We start from the raw sequence: 16,812 nt of genomic DNA on the forward strand, positions 1-16,812 counted from the left end.
ATGTTCCACAGAGCGCATTCCACTGTGAAGAACACAAGAAAATCTGCACTAATTGTCAAAATCCTCATCTTTCCTGCATCCTGCGGACAACTCCGCCCCATCTAGAAGGTCCCTTTTGGGTCCTTTTCCTAAAGTGCTGCCTGCTGGTCTTTTTTCAGAAGGACGTCAGAAGTGGCTTTAGGCTGCCTGTCCACAGGCAGCAGCCAGCTGATAGGCTCACCACGGAGAATCATGGCAATTCGCAGCATGCTGCGATTTGCCGGCCGCGAGCGGAGAATCGCTTTGATTCTCCGCTCGTGGACACGGGGGCTGCGTTTTCCATAGCAACGCTATGGAAAGCGTGCACTATGTTCCCCGCGGCCGGATTATCGCCACGGGGAACTCAATGTAAAAACGCCCGTGGACAGGCAGCCTTTGTTGTGCACTCAGTCTGCTGTTTAATAACACGGTTTTGGGATCTAGTCAATGTCCTGATTTAAAGCCCCAATGCCTAATTTTAAAAAGTGTCCCTTCAGTTAAAGGGCCACTCCGGTAAATGTTTTCATTAATTATGTAACTGGCCCCCCAGTATATATCAGTCAGCTAGCATCACATTGCTTAGTTATTCTCTTCAGTTGGGTTATGTGATCTCATTCGGCAGCGTGTGCTCCTGCAGTGGGCAGCCGACAGACACCGATGTATCTCACACCAGCCTTGTCGCCTCCCTGCAGCCACCAGTATGTCGAAGTGACATTGGTTCGGGGTGGGGGTGCCTGCTTTGCAGCGCCGCCGGCTTTACTGCCCTTCCAGGGCCCTGTGCAGCCAATTGGGTACAGGGGGCCATGAACCCTTTGTCAGTCTTGACTCCACCAGGACTTCCTGGTGGCGTCAAGATACAATAATACTGGCTTTTCACAGGTGGGTACATGAACTCCTATTCTAGCTAGGCCTCCTGTCCATGGGCGCTTTTAAATTTTTCAATTCCCCCCCCCCCCCCCCCTCCCACTGCGTTACCTGCGTTGATAATCCGGCTGTGGGAAGCACAGTGAACACTTTCAATAGACTTACTATTGAAAGCGCAGCCCCGCTGTCCACGAGCGGAGAAACCTAGCGATTCTCCACTCATGGGATTTAAATCGCAGCATGCTGCGATTTGCTGTGATTCTCCGCGATGAGCCTATCTGTCAGATAGGCTCAGCGCGGAGAGCTGTTGGCTTTCCCTGGCAGCAGCTTCTGCGGCGGCGATCTGCCGCAGGATATCTCTACACCCATGGACAGGAGACCTTACTGATAATGATTAGAGGCTCATGTCACACAGTTATAATGGAGATGATAGCTTATTCTCCTGACTGTATACTTTCATGGTCTGAAACATGTTTAAGTGAATATAAAAGTGTGGTGATAGTCACACTGTCCTCATGGCAGGCAGTGATGGTCCTGTCTCTAGATGGTCGTGTGATGTTGTACTAATGCATCATGGAATTGCTCACACAGAAAAGAGAAAACTGGGAGAAACCTCAGCATCAAGATAGTGCCTGATAAGCATCAGACAGGAGGCTGCACTGCATGGAAGTGAGTGCAATATGCATATACGTCCAGAGTGTGACAGCCAATCTCTTTAAGGGGCAGGGACATAAAAATGTTGTTGTGTAGAGAACTGTCCTGCATACGCTTTTCCTCTGGGGGATCAGAAGAACATACTTGTTTAGTCCTGTAGGGCAAGGGGGGAGAATTGTTTGTCCTCTCCCATCTCTGCACATTGGCAGTCATTTCTAACCTATGTAATATGGTAAATTATGTACAAACTGATCAAGAGAATACATTAAAACGAGCGGCGCGTCCCTATTTATTGCGGGGGATGGCTAATTATTTCTCTGATCTCTTGTCCGGACTGGAAGTAGATGGGTTTGCCTTGAAGTTCATACGTTTCTCCAGGCCTATAAATATTAAAGAGACCATATTTAATAAGGTAAGCTGGACATCTGGTGTAAGGAGCTTTAGGAGGAAGCGCGGCAGGGGAGGCATGAAGGAGCAGCTGTCAGTGTCTTCTAAGAGGTTCCCTTCTTACATGAGGACCTACATTGTGCGCGGTGACAGGTGGCCATGAGGGGCCGCATTGTCTGCAGAAGGATGCACAGGGATGGTGTGTCCGTATATGACTGTACTGGGGGATATATACATTATATATGGGATTCTAGAGGTTTCCTGCAAATATTGCAATGGTGCCTTAACTGTTGTATGCCCGGTGGAGTATATTTTTGAGCACTTTGGCTTTAGTTACGCCCTCAGGAACTAGATTATATTGGGTTTTCTTTTAAAAACGAAGACAAGATTAATATTATAATAACTTGGCAATAAATGCAGATTGCCTTGATTTTGTATTCCTTTTTTTAATTTCCTTTTAAGGTGACTTAAGATGAATGGTCACCTCCTTAGAGACTGCCATCCGGTCGCACGTTGAACCCTCTTAGACCTTCAGAACCGTAGCGATTCATGGTGGCGTAATCCCACCGGGGATTGGAATTGTTCTGCAGAGATATTGGCCCCTGCGGACCATTTCTTGTAACGTTCACAGATTATCTGAAGGTATAGACTCGATGGCAACAGCTGACAGGAAGGGGTCCTCGATTCATGCTGCTTGTGCCAAATTCTGATCTCCCATTAACATAGTGCAACAGAAATCTGGATTCCTCTGACCAGGCGATATTTTTGCATTGGTCATCTTTAGGCTGCCTGTCCACGGGCGTTGGGATCTCCCTCGGTGGAGATCCGGCACCCGAAAGCAGGAGCCAGCAGACAGGCTCACCGCGGAGATCCATCTGACAGATAGGCTCATCGTGGCAATTCACAGCATGCTGCGATTTGCCGGCCACTAGTGGACAGGGGGGCTGCGCTTTTCATAGCAACGCCGGATTATCGCTGCGAGGCACGCAATGCAAAAACGCCCATGGACAGGCAGCCTTACTGTGCATCAGAACGATTCTTGACATCCACCTCCGACCCCCTTTGGCTGGGGAGTTCTTTGCATCCACATGATCCTCTTTTACTCAGTGACTTTTTTCCAATCACACCGCTCTCTGTATACTCTTGACGCTATTGATGGACGGCTGTTTTTGAAACCCTGGCCCGGCTAGTCTAGCACTGATGACCAGGCTTCACTTGGAAGTCTCTCGGATGACTGGGTTTTCCCATGTTAATGTTGATTCACCCTAAAACTGAGGGGGAAGCTGTTTCTATTTAAAGTGTCTGTTCAGTTTCTGAATCCTTTAGGATACACCTCCTATCCCATAGCTTACATATATGGGGGGCCGCAGAGCACTGAGATGGGCCTCGGTCGTTGCCTTTTCCCCGTGGCATGCAGCACAAGCTCGGAGTTGCACAGACAAACTTTGGACTTTCTTGATGATGATTATTATAATTAGCACTTTGTTCTGGGGTTTGATATTGGCCTGGAGCATTTGAGAACAAATAGCTGGCAGCAGGGATCCCAGACTTAATAGACTGACGTATGAGTCTACGGAGTTCAAGCCAGAATCCTAGGATTTATCCTAAATCTGAATCACAGCCCATGTCTTTACACAACAAAGCTATTCCCGTAACTGCAAACCGGAACGCTTTGGTGACCAACATCTCTGAATATAAATGCTGCTTTTTAACCTGGTTCATACCAGAATGCCGATTACTCAGCTGGGAAATATGCACAATCCCATTAACGCCAGTGGCCCATTGTGCGCACGAGACTCATTATCCCCAGTGCCGTTCAGTTGCGTACATGTATAGTAGAGGGGACTCAACCTCTAGTTCTAGAGCTACCTGGGATATATATATATCTATATATATATTTTTATGACCCTTTTTATGTGTGACTTTTCCCAAAAGTTGGACATTGGTGTGCAGGACTGCTGCCATTCAATAGGTGGTGCTACAGAGGTAGGCCGCCTGCACTCGGGCTAGTTTTTGCTGCGGCGGGCGTCCAGGTTTCGCAGCACATACTATGGAAAAGTGATTCTTTCTGCACAGGAGTAGAAACCAACTGCAGTTTCCCTTTCCGAAGGAAAAATCGCAGCATGCTCCATTTTTGCACGTATTCCACAGAGACTGCTTTAATTCAAGTCCATGGAAGCCATCAGATCCGCGGCCCTTACGTAATTTAGATTGTGGTAGGGTCACTGATTCCGCGTCCTACGCAGGAAAAGCAGGAGTTTAAAAAAAAACAAACATTTTCTGGTACGTACGCGCGATGCCGCCGCTGCCCCACGTGTGCAGGCTGCCTAATTGTTCCATCTACCTTATTTGCATATTTCCCAGAGGAGCATGCATGGCCTTATAAGTCTCCTCACTCACCTTCTAGGTGCTCTCCTTAAGGAGAGACGATAGAGTTTTAACCCTACACTGCACCCAACTGGAAGATGTCAGACTGCCTAAGGGTCCTTCTTAAAACCAGCCCTGATTGATCAACACATGTGAAATGATCAATTTAGACTGCATTGGGGATGAACGATCCTCAGGATAAGCCATCAAAATCTAATTGGTGGGGTCAGTCACTCAGGATTCCCCATCGACCAGCTGATTGAACAGGCCACGGGGCTTGTGTGAACATCTCAGGCTCCTGAACGTCTACATATGAACACTAATGTGTTAGTATAGTAATACGGAGTTCACAGCCCAGAACTGTCAATGATTTATCGCTCCGTGTAAGAGGGGCCCATGTGCAGCTTGGTCCATTCAAGTGAATGCGCTTGGAAGCTGCTATACCAGGCACAGCCACTAGGAGATGTACACTGCTGTGCCTACTACAATGTGGCCAAGGTGCTCATCCGAGCCTTCTGGGCACTTCAGACATCTAATCGTCAGGGTTCCCCGGAAGGTGCCTTTTAAGCCAAATATCTACCAGTAAGACATGGACTAAAATGTACTAACTGGCTTTTTTCACATCGCTATAGAGGTTTCTCTCTGCACATTTGTAAGGCCGTGTTCACACATCGCAGTTTCTGATGTTTTTATGCATTCTATGACTCTTTTGTATGCTTTACAAGGAGGAAGGAGCGAGGAACGCAATGCCGTAAAACCCTTTGGCGCTGCTTCCCTGGATAATCGCCTTCCTGATTGGTTTCCTTTAAAAAAATGGACAGGAACAGGCAAGGAAATGATGTCGCCTGTGGAGACGCCTCCTAATTAGTCTCACATCCTCTGCTACTCCATGTAAGCAGAGCAGTGCAGTCCGAGTGCCAGGAAGAACCAGCTACTTGGTTTCTGAGATCTAACCGTCTTACAAGCCTGTCCACCAGATGCAATGATGCGGTTCTTCTGCTGGTGATGTCCAGTAACGGGATCGCCCCCTTGTGGTTGGTGGTGCAGTGCCCCCACTCCAGTGCTAGGTTTTTGGAGTAGTGAAGGCACAATGTCCTGTTTGACTCTTGGCATATCATCGTCGCTGCAATACAAACCGCGACCAGAAGAGTATTCTACAGGTGAGTAGCGGCCTTTTCTGTTAACGCCTATGTGCATATCTTCTGCTCATTTTTGGCCGTTTGGACAAATTTTAAGCGATAATTGTTGCATGTAAAAGGGCCTTAAGTTCGCACGCCACATGAAAATCTTAGGCCTCATGCACATGGGGCAAATTGAATTGTGGATCTTGCGCTTGGCATCGGCGCGAGCAATCCGCGGCTCAATTTGCCCATAATGCGCATGGAGATTTCTCCGCTCCACGCACACATGCTGGTTTTATTTGCGGACACGATGGGCTGAAAATAAAAACGCAGCATGCTCTATTCTAGAGCGGGCTACACACGGACAGCTTCCCCGCGCGGAATGGGTGTGCGCCATGTTCCCTTTAAGTATCTTCTATAAATGGGAGAGTTTAATAATGAATGTAACACTCCAGTCATATATAAACCGGGTTCGGGGGCTTCTTGTACAACAGATTAGTTTTTTCATCCTCTGTGCTACACCCAGACGGACTAATGCTACAATATGATTGTGAGCTTTTTAGGATAAGGGACTGCAGCCATTTCTACGCATTTGGCGTTTTGTTGGTTAAGGTCCTTTTACATTGCACAAGCAATCACTGCAGCTATTAGAGATGGAGTTTTGGAAGGCTATCATTGGGTAGAGTTCCACGTAGAGTCTGACGCACGGGTAACGTTTGTTTGAGATGTGCACGCGTATACAGGAGCAGGGGCAAACATGCAGTATATTTGCATAGCCGAAATGTGCTTATGCCCGGGTGAACAAGCCCTTAGATGTGGCCAAAAGTTCCTGCTCGCTGCGGTCCACTGGCCAAAGTTAATGGCGGTGTGATTGTTAGCCAAGACTTAAGAGCTAGTGACGTAAGCATGCTATCCCTGCGGAGCGAACGAATCATCGGCAGATCATACACTCACAATTAGGAGCGAATAACCCACAGAACGTGCCCAGGTATATAGTGTAAATATCAGTATTACTCCTGCTGTTGTGATGACACAACAGGGGCTAAAAACCATTTAAAAATAGTGACCGTATACAAATCAGATAACAATTGGTAAATGAATATACAACTAAATGGTATATATGAAGATGCAGTAGCAGATATCAAGTAAAACAGCAAATGTGTATAAATAGTAATAAGAGAACAAGATGGGAAAAGCATAACCTATAACAAAAAAAGACTAGCTAAAAAAGGCATTTTGAGTCAAATACATAATGGCTAAAAATACACCTAAAAGCACAGAAAAGAAGGAAAGGGAGCTCCTTCAGTCCTGATCAAAGATATTCTCAAACATCTCCAGAGGTTCTTAGTTAGTATAGATGAGCGAGTATACTCGCTAAAGGCACTTGCTCGAGCGAGCATTGCCTTTAGCGAGTATCTCCCCCGCTCAAGACTGCAGGTTCGGGTGACGGCAGCGGGCAGGGAGCTGCGGGGGAGAGTGGGGCGGAACGGAGGGGAGATCTCTCTCTCCCTCTCCCCCCCCCCCCCCCCCCCTCCTGCTGACAGCCGATACTCACCGCTCCCCCGCGCCGGCACCCGAACCATCCGTCTCGAGCAGGGGAGATACTCGCTTAAGGCAATGCTCGCTTGAGCAATTGCCTTTATCGAGTATACTCGCTCATCTCTAGTAGTTAGCCTGTAGATGCAGAACAAGTCCCATTTACGGAGACTCTCAAACCGGTCTGCTCCATCTCGGCTGATCTCTTCGAGGGAGTAACACTAAGCTGAAGTTAGTGCCAGAAACGTATATCAGGAAAGACTGCTATTAATACCCTATTTATACATTGGGCTTGTGCTTGCTTGTACACACCTATCAGTTCATTGTGGTCATACCCAAGTATTGGAGACCACAGTAGCACTCCAGCTCATAAACCAAAAAAATGGTTCTTCTCAAACTCGCAGTTGGGTAAGAAATGCCGGTAATCATCCTCAGTGGCATTATTGCATATGCTAATACAACATTTACCTCTCGGTTGGTTACATCTACAACACCCAACAATCCTGAGACGGGGTGTATTGTGAGGATTCTGACAGCCAGTCGTCCACAGCTTAGGCCGGTCTCTCACAACCAGATTTGAGTTGTGGATTCCGAGATCACAGTCTGCACGGACTATCCGCGGTTAAACACGGGCATTTACTGTACACATGGTCACCAGAATCCACTGTGGGCTTCCCGCATGTGAAATCCGACCCAATCGTGTGAGCCCGGACTTACTTGGGTCTATATCATCATTTTTAATTGTTTTCGTCCTACAAAAAATAATTTTAACTCGCTCACTGGTATTTTTGGTTTTCAGAAAGGGGCCATCTAAAAGAATAGATCAGGGCAAATGTTCCTCAAGAACCCTTCTGATTAGACCGTGTGAACCGGTACAGGCGGTAATGACGTTGGGTCCCATGCAGGATTGGGGCCATCTCTTCCTCTTTAAACAATCGGACTGTTCGTTTTCTTGATCGATCAAAGGAGGCCGAGATCAATGGCTTTGGATGATCTTTCTCACTCAACTGACTTTTCAAAATTTCACTCTGTTCAATAAAATTGGAATGTTTTACCCACTTATGGCGTAGGTGTTGAAATGGTCCATAGGGGACTTTCGTCTTCCACTTATAATTGCAATAATTTTCTTAAATTTTCCATATTGCCATCAGCTGTTTTGAAGTAAGTCTTGGTGAAAATCTTGTCTCGTTCTATAAATGTTTAACTCTAAGTGTCGGGATATCTGTTGACTGGCTAACAAGAGTTAAGGTGATCTAAAGGGCTCTTCCAATTGAAAAGGTTATAGCTATATCCATGACCTCACGTGTTCCATCCAGGTACATGGATTGTTTTGAGTCGCTGATTTAGTATGTTGTCTGTTTACGGTGCAGCAATTCACTCTCAAACACGTCTTTCTGGACTTCATTAAAGCAAATTTATCATCTTTCTGGAATTATTATCCTTGGAGCGCAACTTCCATGGTTTCTAGATATAATCTCTCCACATTGGCTTATCACTGGAGGTGTCATGCTTTTTCAGGTATTCCTGCTATCAGGGATTATATTCCTGTCTTATTGGTGGTTGTGCACTGGGCACAGTCAAAGTGAGCAATTTTTTTTGTTTTTGTTGCTTTTATTTTCAGTCAGTGGTACTACCCAATGAGGCACTCTGCCTTTTTTTGTTTTCTATAGGCATTTGTGTTTGAGTCACTCGAATGAAGTGCAGCCCCTTGTCTGATACTTATTGGGCACCATCTTGATAGATGCACACACACACGTGTACGTGTGTGTGTGTGTATGTATGTGTGTGTATGTATGTGTGTATGTATGTGTGTATATATATATGTGTGTGTGTATATATATATGTGTGTGTGTGTGTATATATATATATATGTATATATGTGTGTGTGTATATATATATATATATATATATATATATATATATATATATATATATATATATGTATGTATATGTATATATATATATATATATATATATATATATATATATATATATATATATATATATAGTGTGTGTGTGTATGTATATTTAAAAAAAAATTAAATAATTACACTTAGTTTTAATGCATTGTGGGATTGGTATGAAGTAAAGGTTGGTATTGTATCTTGACGCCACCAGAAGCTAGGGGTTTGACAGGGGTAACGCCGCTGTCACACGGCTAGCTCTCGATTGGCTCAAGACTTCAAGGTCCTAGCAGCGTCCGCATAGTTTGCCGGGCGTGCTGGCTTAGGGTGAGGATTACTTATCCACTTAGCGCTGCAATCTCTGCACTTAAGAAATTACGGCTAAAAAGAAAAGTAAGCCTGACGGTAAGGCAGCACGCCCGGCAACAAGCAAAGCAGACGCTGCAGCATGGAGTCTCGCCGCTGGGTCCCATGGCGCTTCTTAGCCATGCGTCTCTCCCGACCGCTGGATGAGCAGTCTGTCCCTGCCAGAGGCTCTGTCTTGCGTGCCGGACAACCGACAGACCCGATGCATCATGGCAGATCGCCGGATGAGCCCTCCATCCTGTCCACAGCCTGTCACTTGCATCCCGGCTACCTGCTCACTCCACGCCGCCACTGGATTCACCGCAGGGCCCCACGGCTCTGTCCACTTCCTGCTCTGCTGCCGCTTGACACACCGCCGTCCGGCTGTCACACGGCTACAGCCTCAGGCCGATGTCTGCTTCTGACATTAAGGCCTTGAAATTTTACGTTTTGCTTAGTGGGCTGCCAGGACCTACAGCCCAGGCCGCTGTGCAGCCAATCGGCTACAGGGGGCGTCACCCCCTGTCAATCTTGGCTCCACCAGGACTTCCTTGTGGCGCCAAGATACAATAATACTGCAATGGTTATACCATTCTGCCTGCCAAGGGGGGGCAGTTTAATTATCAGCACCTAAATGAGCTACATACCATAAGTAGAAAAGTCTGGAGGATGAGCTGTGATTTCCTCTATTATAATGGTGTGACAGGAAGCTGTGCGATCAACATCCCATCAACGGTGATGGGAGTGCCTGACTCTCCCTTCAACTTAGTTGCTGTGGTAGATCCATGCAACAGCATCACACAAACTGAGAATGTGACTAGAAAATGTACACCCAACCCCAAGCAGATCTAAGCTGGTCAGAATTGAGATCACATGACCATCTGAAAGAGGTTGGAAGTTTCAAGCAGAAATAAATAACTTAATCAAGGTGACACTAGCTGACTTGTATATACTGGAGGAGGGAAAGCTGGTACAGATCAATAATCTATTGCCCACAGTGTATTACGGACGCTTCATCTACTCTACCTGGCAAATATCTCAGCACCTGGTGGACTGTTCCCAGACACCGCCTGTGGTTAGCTCCTTCTGTATATAGACTGCTGAAACCACCTCTCTAGAACTGGTAACTGCTAAGGAAGGTCTCCAGCAATCTACATATTTTCTATTCATCTAAGCTCTTCGTTATGAAAAACATTGGTAACTAAAATGTGGAAACGACAAAAGAAAACCAGAGATGTTGCCCTGGTGGTCACCAAGTTGGTGTAGAGAGTCTGTTCTCTAGTCTTTAAAATAATTTAGATCAGGTTAGGTCACGCGGCGCCCATTACTTGTACTGCCTCTGACACCCACAGTCACCTCCGTTTGCAGTGGTGTCATGAACATCGAAACTGGACTGCTATGGTGTGGAACCGGGTTGTCTTCAGTGACTAATCCAGGCGTTTTTTGGGGGGGCACCGACGATGGCCATATTTGTGTCTGGAGACCTCGGGTTGAGTGCCTCAAAACTTGCCTTTGCTGTGAAGCGGCACATTGCCCCACTGCTGGTGTGATGGTCTGGGGGGCCATCACATACGACAGTTGGACACCCCTAGTAGTGGTATGAGGGACAATGACAGCTCAGCGATATGTTCAGGACATCCTGCAGCCACTGGTGTTCCTCTCATGGCGGCTTCCAAGAGGCTTCCAGCAGGATAATGCCTGGCCGCGCACACAAGCGGGTCACAGGAGCCTCCAACATTGTCACACTTCTGTGGCTGCCCGGGCACCAGATTTATTGCCAATAGAACATGTATGGGTCCATCTGGTGTGCCAATTTTGACCGCCTACGAGTTTGTGCAATTTAGAGGCTCTGTTACAGAAAATGTTGGCCGATGTTCCGCAGGATACCATACGAAGCCTTTATGCCTGCCTGTATCACATCTTGTATCTAAGCTAGAGGCGATACAGCAGGATACTAGAGCCTCCATGCCTGCCCATATCACATCATGCATCCAAGCAAGAGGCGGTACAACAGGGTACTAGAGCCTCCATGCCCGCCTGTATCACATCTTGTATCCAAGCTAGAGGTGGTACAACAGGGTACTAGAGCCTTCATGTCCACCTGTATCATATCTTGTATCTAAGCTAGAGGCGGTACAACAGGGTACTAGAGCCTCCATGCCCGCCTGTATCACATCTTGTATCCAAGCTAGAGGTGGTACAACAGGGTACTAGAGCCTCCATGCCCGCCCGTATCACATCTTGTATCTAAGCTAGAGGCGGCACAACAGGGTACTAGAGCCACTGTTGAAGGGGTCCGTTTTCTGTAATAAATTCTCCTTTTGCTCTGCTATTCTACCCCTTATATCAGTGTTTCAATCACACACAGTTACATTCCATCCTGACGACCCGGTTTGGTTTACAGACTCCCCAGTCCTATGCAGAGAACTGTTAATAGTTTTTTGGGGGGGGGCAGCATCTGAACGAGGGTTCTCTCCTCCTGTACCGTTCTGCTGTAGATTTAGGTCATTATGACGGATAATACATTCCCTGTATTTTCTGCAAAACTTGTAGAAGGCTACTTGACACACGTGTTTGCTGTTTTTGGCCGTACCCAGCAGGCGAGCCCCATGTGCATTAAAGGGGTTGTCCCGCGGCAGCAAGTGGGTCTATACACTTCTGTATGGCCATATTAATGCACTTTGTAATGTACATTGTGCATTAATTATGAGCCATACAGAAGTTATAAGAAGTTTTTCACTTACCTGCTCCGTTGCTAGCGTCCTCGTTCCCATGGAGCCGACTAATTTTCGCCCTCCGATGGCCAAATTAGCCGCGCTTGCGCAGTCCGGGTCTTCTGCAGTCTTCTATGGGGCCGCTGGTGCAGAATGCCGGCTCCGTGTAGCTCCGCCCCGTCACGTGCCGATTCCAGCCAATCAGGAGGCTGGAATCGGCAATGGACCGCACAGAAGCCCTGCGGTCCACGGAGACAGAGGATCCCGGCGGCCATCTTCAGCAGGTGAGTATGAAGACGCCGGGCCGCCGGGATTCAGGTAAGCGCTGTGCGGGTTGTTTTTTTAACCCCTGCATCGGGGTTGTCTCGCGCCGAACGGGGGGGGGGGGGGGGTTAAAAAAATAATTTAAAAAATCCGTTTCGGCGCGGGACAACCCCTTTAAGGAGCCATCGCACTACTAGGTGACGTGCTACGGTAGAGGGAATGTTACTGAGCATGCACTGAAATGTGAAGCGCAGGATAGGAGATCTGGAACCATTAAATATTCATTGAATGATTTCATCAGCTGTTCACCGTACAAACAGGCTTGAAATTAATGTAGAATAGAAGAGGCCATTCTTCTGAAATAATTATAATCCCATTTGTGACACTGTCATTTTATGAGCTCATTGGCGTACTGCAGTGTACTATGAGAGGTGATTGCATAATGCTGAAAACTTCAGCTGGTGGTTAACTTCTATTCTTAGGCTGTCTTTGCGCAACAATATCCTCGTACTACTACTTTGTAGAGGTCTTGATGGCATATGTTAAACAGTTGCATCCTTTTTTTTTTTTTTTTTTAATTGGTCCATTAAAGGGGTTCTCAAAGTTAAACGAACCTGTGTAAAATGCCATTGCCATGCACCAACATAACAAATAAACTTATACTCTCCTCGCCCCACTGTCTCCCGCGGCGCCCCTTCGTCCTCCGCCTCAGTGTTCACTGGCTGCACTCCTACCTGGTTGATGGGACGTCACCGGCACTGCAGCCAGTAACTGAGATCAGCAATTGATCACTGAGCTCTTATTGGCTGCAGCGCCTATGACGTCCCGCAAACACGCTGCGGCAGCCTGTAAACGTGACGACCCGGAGCAGCGCCACCGCACGGGCAAGGAGAGGTGAGTATATGCTTATTCAGGGGCCTCGAGTTGCACAGAGTCTTAAGACAGCAGTATGCAGTCCTAAGCTCTCGCTCACAACCTGAAGGTTGTGGGTTCAATCCCTGCATGGTTCAAGTAGCCCGCTCAAGGTTGACTTGACCTGAAAGCGCTGTGGAATATGTTGGCGCTATACAAATAATAGGATCTTTTAACTTTGACAACCCCTTTTAGTTTACAGTTCCCTTCAATGCCCTTCCCTCACTGGACGACTCTGTCAATGGTGCTTACCATGCACCTGAATATATGAATGGAGGGCCTCTAAAGTCGTCTTTAGATCTTCTTGGCCAATCTTAAAGAAACACAATTCCAGCTCGTGTTTCCAGCCCAGGATTTACTTTTGGAAGCGTACCAATTGCTGAGTATACTTGTTACCTCTTATTTCTGTTATACTGTAGGCAGACCTGTTTCATTGTACGTGGTTTTACATGTAAATTCTATGACACTAACGTGTGCATTGCCTTATTTTAGTGTTTTTCTATTTCTAGGACACCAGAAGCCACATAGCTCCTGAACCCATGGGTATTAATCAGAAACTAGATTTTTCCGACCCTCTTACACAGCCAAATTTGGACGAAATAAAAGACCAGATCAAGCGTGAAATTAGAAAAGAACTTAAAATTAAAGAAGGAGCAGAAAACCTACGCAAGGTTACGACGGATAAAAAGAATTTGGCGTATGTGGATAATATATTGAAAAAATCAAACAAAAAACTAGAAGAGCTACATAACAGCTTGCAAGAAATAAATGCACACATCGTTGTGCGGGAAGAAGAGGATCTGCCAGGTATGTAGCGTATGCAATTTTCTAATGAGTCACACTGACATATATATAATTTGCCGTAGATCCCCGTTTCCTTTTGTTAACTTATATAGCACATGAATGTCTCGTGTAGTGCAGCTATGGGCTTATTGAAAGGGAATAAACTGTAGCCAACTATATGGTTAAAGGGGTATTCCGGAGATTTGAGTAAAATTTGCCCAATATTTCCACTTAATGCCATTGTTTCAAACATCTAAATCATGAAAGTAAACTTGGTACGCTTCTTTTTTTTTTTTGCTGACCTGCGCCTTTGCTGCATCCCAGCTAGCTTCAGATCTTCTCATTGTGATTCAATACGGCCTCCGGAGAGGTCAAAAGCTACATCTCCAACATCGCCCCATTGTCTGTACAGTTGTGAGTTCCCGGTCGGCAGCTCCAGTGTTCCTGCTGACTTCATCTTTGCAGGCTGCAGTCCCGTAAACCTGCCGCTGCAGCCAATGACAGAGTAGCAGTCGCTGAGTTCTGGCATTGCTTGTTTGGAGATTGCTAAGGCTGACTGCAACCTGCAAAGATGACGTCGGCAGGGAAACTGGAGCCACCGACAAGGGATGAGCGGGGAGAGGGGTGTATATGAGCTCTGAAGGTTCCCTGTCCACAGGCGGTAAATCGACGACGAATCACACTGTCTGAAGCTTTCCATAGTGTTGCTATGGAAAGCGCCAGCCCCCTGTCCACAAGCAGAGAATCATTGAGATTCTCCACTCGTGGCCGGCAATTCGCAGCATGCTGCAAATTGCCATGATTCTCCGCGGTCAGCCTATCTGTCAAGCTGACAGCGGAGATTCGTCTGCCGGCTCCTGCTCCTGGGCGGCGGCTCCCACGGAGGAGATTCGCTGCGGGATACCACAACGTCCGTGGATAGGGGGCCTTATTGTGTCTACACACTTGGAGACCCCTTTTGAAAAACTTTTTTTTTTTTAATGTATCTGATGACCTCTTTAAACACATGACAATTGTTCCGTCTCTAAAAGCACCCATACAAAACATTCTTCCATAACGGATTGTAGGACATTGAGGCCATAAGACAGTCAAGCAGCCCTAAACCATGATGATCCCTCCACCACGCTTCACAGTTGGAATGAGGTGTTGGTGTGCAATGTTTTTCCCCTCCAGACATAACGTTGTGCACTTGTGTTAAGAAGTTCCACTTTTGTCTCATTTGCCAATAAAACCTTTTCGCTGAAACATTGCGGGAAATCCTGGAGGTCTCGGGCAAGCTTGGGATGGACTGCAATAGTGTTTTTTTGCCGCAGTGACTTTCTTCATAATGACTTTCATCTGTAAATAATGTCTAAGGCCACTTTTTTTAGATGCGCGTATTTTAGCTCCATAATTGGTCTCTGTTTCGCGGACCGTAATATGGAGCTAGTGTAAAACCTATTTATCCACATGGACAGATTTTTAACTGCTGTTTTTTTTTTTTAATATTTAAACAAAAAAACCATGACCTAGTTTTTCCATATTTGCCTCCATATTTCTGTTGAGTAAATACGGATATTTATTTGCCCAAAATAAAATATACAGCGGCAAATGGTGATGAAATGGTGATGAAATACTGAAGACATACTGTTGTAATGTCATTTGTACCACGTCTGTAAAACGGATCCATATTAGACTTGCTAGAATATGCTCAAAATGCTATATTGGTTACCTTTCTAGTCATAGACAGTTAGGGGCCTAAGGGTGCATTCAGACGAACGTATATTGGCTGGGTATTAATGCCGGCCGATATTCGGCGTCTCTCTCTCCAGGGGGAGGAGGATGGAAGAGCCGGGAACAGTGCTCTGAGCTCCCGCCCCATCTCTGCCTCCTCTCCACCCCCCTGCACTATTTTCAATGAGGAGAGGCAGGAAGGGGTGGGGCTAAGTTTGGGAATTGGCTCCACCCCGTCCTGCTTCTCCTCATTGAAAATGGTGCAGGGGGGTGGAGAGGAGGCAGAGATGGGGCGGGAGCTCAGAGCACTGCTCCCAGCTCTTCCAGCCTCCTCCCCCTGCAGAGGGGGACACCGTGTACCGGCCGGCGTAAATACCCATCCGATGTACGGTCGCCTGAATGCACCCTAACTGTGGATTTATGTACACCCAGGTTTTCACCAGTGCTGCTTTTTTTTTTTTTTTTTTCTTTTTTACTACTCCTTTTTCAGATTAATTTGTGTCTATAAAACCTCTTCTGGAAGATATTTGTATCATGGCATGGTTCACACTAACAAATCTTTTTTGAATAAATTTATCACATTTATCACCTTTATTTAACGGAGAAGGCACCTGTGAAAACTACACTTTTGGACCCATCTTAATTAAAACACTTTTTGCCAATTGGCTTTTAATATAGGTTCACTTACCTTATCTCTGTGCGCTGTGGATTTTTGCACAATTTGCTCAATAAGACCTAAATGGCACAACGGTTTGTTACTAGTTTAGTCGGATTATCTAAATCGCTGTTTCTCAACTCCAGTCCTAGGGACCCCAACAGGTCATGTTTTCAGGATTTCCTCAGTGTTGCACAGGTGATGTAATTATTGTCGGGGCCCCAGACATTGCCACAGGTGTTCTTACCATAGGAGATCCTGAAAACATGACCTGTTGGGGGTCCTTGAGGACTGGAGTTGAGAAATGCTGATCTAAATCACAATTATGGACAAACCATATTTTTGAGTAATACTGGTAATTCCAAGCAGTTCTTTTACTCTCATGCAGCTATACATGTAAATGATTCTAGTAAGGAGTATATTTTTTTTGTTTTATATTGTGTTTTGTGGATTGTTTCTATCACTAAGGCTAGTTTCATCATGTGACAGGCCCGTGGATGTGAGGCGTTTTCATGTGAAAACAGCCTCTCATCACTGCGGGGTAGCCCTTCATCCCATTGCTTTCAATGGGGCAG

The 16,812-nt window shown here is 46.3% G+C and overlaps 1 protein-coding gene across 2 annotated transcripts in view; it reads left to right on the plus strand.

The window, feature by feature from the left end:
• PKN2 (protein kinase N2) overlaps positions 1-16,812 on the plus strand; it is a 117,353-nt gene that overhangs the window by 49,030 nt on the left and 51,511 nt on the right. For both annotated transcript variants that reach the window (XR_010791258.1, XM_066597323.1), the window contains exon 2: positions 13,596-13,893. Coding sequence is in view for 1 of the 2 variants with exons in the window: in XM_066597323.1 (XP_066453420.1) it covers positions 13,596-13,893 (298 nt within the window). In the remaining variant the exon portion in view is untranslated. The remainder of the gene's footprint in view (positions 1-13,595; positions 13,894-16,812) is intronic.

This window comes from Eleutherodactylus coqui, chromosome 3 (assembly GCF_035609145.1).
Source record: "Eleutherodactylus coqui strain aEleCoq1 chromosome 3, aEleCoq1.hap1, whole genome shotgun sequence".
Classification (NCBI taxonomy): Eukaryota; Metazoa; Chordata; class Amphibia; order Anura; family Eleutherodactylidae; genus Eleutherodactylus; species Eleutherodactylus coqui.